Source organism: Haliotis rufescens, unplaced genomic scaffold (genome assembly GCF_023055435.1).
Source record: "Haliotis rufescens isolate VD_foot unplaced genomic scaffold, xgHalRufe1.0.p SCAF_3, whole genome shotgun sequence".
NCBI classification, from domain to species: domain Eukaryota; kingdom Metazoa; phylum Mollusca; class Gastropoda; order Lepetellida; family Haliotidae; genus Haliotis; species Haliotis rufescens.
The window spans coordinates 42,921,000-42,928,000 of record NW_025964001.1 but is presented as its reverse complement, the minus strand read 5'-3'; the positions used below and the strand labels follow the sequence as shown (position 1 = coordinate 42,928,000).

At 42.0% G+C, this 7,001-nt stretch overlaps 1 protein-coding gene across 6 annotated transcripts in view; it reads right to left on the bottom strand.

Annotated features, from left to right (window-relative positions):
- Positions 1 to 7,001, bottom strand: part of LOC124123518 (spectrin beta chain, non-erythrocytic 5-like) — a 151,931-nt gene that overhangs the window by 74,539 nt on the left and 70,391 nt on the right. For all 6 annotated transcript variants that reach the window (XM_046486682.2, XM_046486718.2, XM_046486709.2 and 3 more), the window contains exons 15-19: positions 4,863 to 5,071; positions 3,267 to 3,444; positions 2,264 to 2,560; positions 1,438 to 1,551; positions 197 to 409 (exon numbers count right to left, since the gene is read on the bottom strand). In XM_046486682.2, the coding sequence (XP_046342638.2) occupies positions 197 to 409; positions 1,438 to 1,551; positions 2,264 to 2,560; positions 3,267 to 3,444; positions 4,863 to 5,071 (1,011 nt within the window). The remainder of the gene's footprint in view (positions 1 to 196; positions 410 to 1,437; positions 1,552 to 2,263; positions 2,561 to 3,266; positions 3,445 to 4,862; positions 5,072 to 7,001) is intronic.

The window sequence follows — 7,001 nt, the reverse complement described above, 5'->3', positions numbered from 1 at the left end:
AAGTACAATATTCTACAGTCAAGGTTGGTTCAAGATAGTGCTAAGTATTTTTATCTCAAATTTGAGATCAATGGTCAAATTTATATGTGCGGCGATTGGAACCAGAAAATAGGTTCAAGATATCGATACATTTGAGATAATGAGGTTCAAATGTACATTTATGTATAACATGTAAAAAGACACATTTTGTGCTCACCTCTCCCTTATCAATTTTGAGGCCTTGCCCTTTATATCCATACATGGCCTTGACCTGAGGAATTTTCCGAGTCTCCACAACGTCCTGCAGAACTTCCTTCTGTCTCACTTCCTCCACCTCAATCTCTCGGGGCACCTCCACAACTTCTTCCTCCTCCTCTTCCTCGGGCTCATGCTCTCCGTTCTCGGCTGGTCGGAACTTCTCTGGGGAGATCTGATACAAAGAGAAGAAACCCATTTACAAGGTAGTCTACTAAATATTGCCTCTTGAGAGAGTGAGTACATTTAATGCATTTTATTCAGGGCGGTCGGGTAGCCTACTGGTTAAAGCGTTTGCTCAACACACCGAAGACCCGGGTTCGATTCCCGACAATGTGTGAAGCCCATTTCTGGTGACATTGCTGGAATATTGCTAAAGCGGCATAAAACCATACTCACTCACTCACTCACTCAATTACGCAATATTCCAGCAACACCAGGGCAGGAGGCACCAGACTGACTGACTGACTGATATAGAAGATTTAACGTGCGCTTTCCGACTGTAGCGTATTTCGCACACGGGGGCACCAGAAATTGGCTTCACACTTTATACCCTCGAAGGGGATTGAACTTGGGCATTCGGCATGCCAAGCTCACACTTTAACTATTAGGCGACCCCATCTCCCCATTACTGCCTTAGTTCTTCACTATTATCAGAGACCCAGTATCTAACAGAGGAAATATTGATACGGTATAGGCTAAAGTTTTTATTGGTGATCGGCAGCCATTTCTTATGGATTAATATGTAGGCTATCGATGTATTCATATGCATGTTATTTGTGTGAAAAGGCTTAATATGTTTAAAAGAGGTTTCTGTTGCAAAAAGTAAACCTCTTTTGAACCAATCAGAATCAAACATTCTTCAATGTCATGGTAAAATGTTGTTTAATGCTGCAGCCTCATCACAATGACTTGTAAATATTTACCATGACCTTGAAATCAGACAGTTGCTATTACTTATGTAACATTCCATGGATAAGGTATGGGCATGACATTAGAAGCTGCAACTGCTCAGAAATTGAAAGTTATTGATAGGATTTGCCTCACAACTATTAGCTGTGTTGGCAGTGAAGAGGATGTCTATTGAAAAATCTAAGGATTTTATAGAGTGATTACAGCCCAAACAGGAAGTTATGGCTATGATGCAACAGAGGTAAGCAAAGCAATTATTGCCAGTCAAAGAAATAGAAAGTATTGACTTACATTATGCTCACTGGCAGCTTTGGTCATGAGGATAGCAAGATCTTCAAGACGCTGAATCTCTCCATTGAATGCCTTGATATCTTTCTCCAGACGATTATGACGAGACAGCAGAGCCTGTGGAAATAAGACATTGTCATAATTGGTTAACTCAACATGAACTATTTTAAGCTGGAACGTTTTCCCAGCCAGTATTTGTAACATAATAGGAGAAGTAACGTAAGGGGCCATATTCTCACCTGTGCACTGGCTTCATCCTTGCCAAAGGTACTGGTAATGTAAAGGGCTATATTCTCACCTGTGCACTGGTTTCATCCTTGCCAAAGGTACTGGTAATGTAAAGGGCTATATTCTCACCTATGCACTGGCTTCATCCTTACCAAAGGTACTGGTAATGTAAAGGGCCATATTCTCACCTGTGCACTGGTTTCATCATTAGCAAAGGTACTGGTAATGTAAAGGGCTATATTCTCACCTGTGCACTGGTTTCATCCTTAGCAAAGGTACTGGTAATGTAAAGAGCCATATTCTCACCTGTGCACTGGTTTCATCATTAGCAAAGGTACTGGTAATGTAAAGGGCCATATTCACACTTGTGCACTGGTTTCATCATTAGCAAAGGTACTGGTAATGTAAAGGGCTATATTCACACCAGTGCACTGGTTTCATCATTAGCAAAGGTACTGGTAATGTAAAGGGCTATATTCTCACCTGTGCACTGGCCTCATCCTTACCAAAGGTACTGGTAATGTAAAGGGCCATATTCACACCTGTGCACTGGTTTCATCATTAGCAAAGGTACTGGTAATGTAAAGGGCTATATTCTCACCTGTGCACTGGCTTCATCCTTGCCATGGTCATCACTACAAACAATCGGCATCTTCTCCCTCATCCATGACTCCGCCTCATCAGCATCGGCGTAATACTGCTGTGCCTCGATGGCATCCTCAAGCCTTGTACGTCGGATGCGGGCCAGTTCTTGTAGCTGCTTCCACTTGTCCATGAGGCTCTTGATGCGAGACCCGATCTCCGACCGGGCTTTGTGGCCTCCATTCACTAGGTCCTGCCCCACAGCACAAATCTGCTCACAACGCCGCCATCTTCCTTGCATTTCTGCTTCCATGCCCTACAAGAGGAATGTGAGTAAGTGAGTGAGTGAGTAGAGCTAGACACATTGGCACAACAGTATCATGGCAACCTCTTACTTAACCAGGCTGCAGTCAACCAAAACAGAGGCCGATTGTAAGCAACAATCCAACCTCACAATGACACAAACTCAGATGCTCTCGTTCTGTTTGTCTTTGCTTGTTTGTTGTCTAATGCCACACTCAGCAATATTAAAGCCACATAGAGGTGGTCTGTAAATAACCAAATCTGGACCAGACAATCAAGTGATTTACATCATGACCATTGATCTACACAATTCGGATACAATGACATGCATCATCCAAGACAGCAAGTCTGACCACCCAATCCCGTTAGTTGCCCATTACGACAAGCATAGTCGCCTATTACGTCAAGCATGGGTTGCTGAAGACCTATTCTGAGCCTTCATGGGTAATGGAACAGGTTGGTTGCTGGACTAATGCTAGCCAGGTTCTTCACAGAGTGTCTCATTATGAGCAACCATTCAGTTATTGTTGACACAAAGCAGCAATGAGCCACCTTAGCCCACCATGTAGCCACAATGCATGACAACACATGGGGCACCATTCGGGGAAAGATGAACCTCCTCTGACTATTGTTCATAAACTCCCTCCCGCCACAGTTTCTTATTTAGGCGAGTTACCTCTGAAGATCGGACTCTCTATGACGACCAAGTGTTGCCTCACCTCATGTTTCTTAAGCAGCTTGAGTCCTGAAGTGAGGTCCTTGCCTGTGTTGGTAGATTTGGCTTCCTCGATGCGCTCTGCCACCCATCTCTCCTCCTCCTCTGAGTCCTGGAGGAACTGGTAGTAGGCCTTTGCCACCTCCAGACCCTTCCGGCGGACATCACTCACGTTCTGCACTCTGCAAACACACTTCCAGTCATCACCAGAGTCTCTTTACATGTTCCTAGGTGTGTCAGCACCATACCCATGCTCCTGGGTTTCATCATAGGGGTAAATGTCTAAGACCTGCATCACTTAGGGTTTTCCTTCCAAGTGACATGCTGTGATACAACTGGAATACTGTTCAAAGCGGCGTCAAACCCAACTCACTCTCTCACTTGTAAGTGAAAAGTGTTAATGCTGCTTTTATTTTTTTCGATTTTTCGTTGTTTAATGCAACACTCAGCAATATTCCAACTATATGACAGCTGTTAAAGCTGCTTTTAAGAAAGGGATACCTTGTAGATTAAGGACGAGAGTCGGAATTGTTTTTTCAGCAATAAAATACCAATATTCCATTAGAAAACAAAAACATTTTTACATTTTGTACTCAGGAATCAAACCTAGGCATTCAATTGGATGAGGGGACACAGTGGCTACTGAACTACTGTGCCACTGTGGTATTTTCATGCTATAAACGGGGTGGTCAGGGAGCCTAGCGGTTAAAGCATTCGCTCGCCACACCGAAGACCCGGGTATGAATCCCGACATTGGTAAATTGTGTGAAGCCCATTTCTGGTGTCCCCTGATATTGCTGGAATATTGCTAAAAGCGGCATAAAACCATACTCACTCACTCATCCTATACACCTTATCATACTCAAATTAAATTACTTTTTGATTAAAAACAAAACTAATTATGAAACTTGAATCAGCTTCTTTTTAAATAATTTAATAAATATGTCTGTCTTCAAGGACATGCCATCATGGGCATTACTTTAAGAAAAAATCCAAAAATAATACCATCATGTAGTCAGAAGACATCATAGCTTGAATTAAGTTTACAAGCATTCCAAAAAATATGTTATTTGTTAACAAACCAAACATAAAAGCAGTTTTTGACGTTTGTTTGTTTGACACAGCACTCAGCAATATTCCAGCTGTTTAACGGCAACCTGAAATATTTCAAGTCTGGACCAGACAATCGAGTGATTGATATTATAAGCACCAATCAATGCTGTCAGGGTACGATGACACGCAATAATCTGATTCTCAGTCTGATCACCTGATCCATTTAGTCGCCTCTTACAACAACATACGTTGCTGCGGACAAATTCTAACCCAGAATCCCCAGGGGGGTAATTTGCAATGACTTAATGGATAGATGTTTGTTTGTTGTTTAATGAAACTCTTCTCACGGAATATTGATGCTTGACGTCAATATCTTGACGTAAATATCAACACTTGTTTCGTGTCTTGTGTACACAGTCTAATCATCCCCAATCTTTAACTTTCTGACAAGCAATCACCTGATTGTTTACTAAATCTGGTCTTTGTGGTAAAGGCTTAATGAGCTCAAGGGAACACTCACTGAGTGTTTTCTGTGAAACAAACAAACCTGTCTAGTTCCTGATTGAGTTTGCCTAATCGCTTATCTAAATGAGCAGCCTCTCTGCTGCCCTCATCTGCAAACTGTGTTGACCGTCGGTTCAACTTGCGGGCTCTCTTAGCAAGGGCCTGGAGCTGTGCTTCATGTAGACTGTGCTGCTGGAGAAAGTCTTCCGTGCCCTGTAGGTGCTTGCCGTAGTCAGAGACCTTCACCTTATTCTGAGGGGAAAGACGTCATCAACTATGTCAGTAAAGCATCACAGAAAAGGTCTTATGATACTTTGAATTACGAATACCAATCATGATTTGAGTTAACTGGGCGGTGCTCTGACAATGTAACCCACCTCATTAGGCAAAAACATATAAAATAATCGTCTTGGTTCACAAGGCACCGCCCGCATCATAACAAAGTCTGCCTCACGTCTCGTTTTAATTCCCATTTTAAAAAACAAAAAACAAATTCTAATACTTAAAAACAAGGCGATACAATATAGCTTGCAGTAACATGCGCACTGCTTTACTGTGCATCTCGTGTTATGGTCATGGCGGCAATAGGAGTTTGTATGCTTATCTATGTAGGGCGGCCCTTTCCCAGGTTGATGGTACACAACTGTTTATCTGATGACATACTAGTTTGAACAAGCAAAAAAAAATAAAGTAAAAAAATAAAAAATAAAAAACATCCCCGGCCGCTCGCTCTATATTTTCAAAAGTCATTGCCTGATAACCAATTCATAGACATACTGACACAGGCTAGTGAAAATGTTATGGAGAGGCGATACAATATGATGGCCAACTTATTATGACTGACTCCTTTGTGGGGGAATATTATTGTGAATATCAACTCAGACAAAGGAACAATATCCCCAAATCATAGAAATCCTGAAACCAATACACACCTACATGAGTTACTAGCTGCTAGTTAGGGCTGCTCATTGAGAAGAAAAGCTGTATCTCTACAATCTTAAGAACGTTCCCACCATCTAGGACACTTGAAGGAAAACACAGTTTCATATCACAGTGTCCGCTGGGAGTAAAGCCAAAAATAATGCATGTTGCTGATGTTTGGTAAAATCCCTCAGAATGGGTCTGGTGCAGACAAATCAGATCATTATCAGAGCAAATCTTGGATTCGAACCCATGACCAGCAGGTCCTGGCACAACAAAGGGATATAACTCTGCACTGGGCAACTTTAGGGTATTGTGTCTCACAATCAACCAGGCCATATACTGTGGCTGCCCAATCCTCATTGTAATCTTCTGTTGAGAAAAGCGAGGGATTCTGGGGAGCTGCTGTGCCTGGAATTGCGATAATAGTAAAGAAACTACGATAGACATCTTTTTCTGGCTTAACATCCGACTTACAGGAGTGTCATCCTGTGCAGTCATATCAGATCAATATAACATGATATCTTAAAGGCTTCACTAATGGCAGCATATCCCAACACTGATGCCTGCTGATTACAGCAACTGCTCTAAACTGGCTAGCTTGTCCCCATTAGGGATAATGAAGATTAAGAGCTTTACTAAAGTCAATGACAAGATGTCCAATTAATTAATTTGGTAATAAAATAATTTTCAATAAGCTTGACACAGTCTTCTTGTGCATGGATGACTCACCCGAGCAGGGTGTGCTTTGGGCGCGCTTATTTTTGTAGCTCTGTAGAAAATTTGTTCAAAATGCTAAGGTTTGATTTGTAAAGCTATTCGTCAGTTTTATCTATTGTTTTGTTTGTTTGTTGTTAAACACTGCGCGCAGCAATATTCCAGCTATATGATGGCGGTCTGTAAAAAAAGGGAGTCTGGAACAGACGATCCAGTAATTGACATCATGAGCATCAATCCGTGCAATTGGGATATTCGCCTATTATTGCAAGCATGGGTTGCTGAAGACCTATTCTACCCTGGATCTTCACGAGGGTACTTTCATCTACAAAGATTGTGAGCGATGATGAACTTCTGCCAGATCTAAAGCAGATGGCCATAAAGTCTGGTTGCCATATTGTTAGTGAAATGAGGTTTAACATCGCGTTAAAGATTATTGCATTAGCTACGGGCATACACGTACGTGTGTGTGTGCGTGTGCGTGTGCGTGTGCGTGTGGGTGCATGTATGCATCTGTTTGTACTAATCCAGACTAATTCCGATC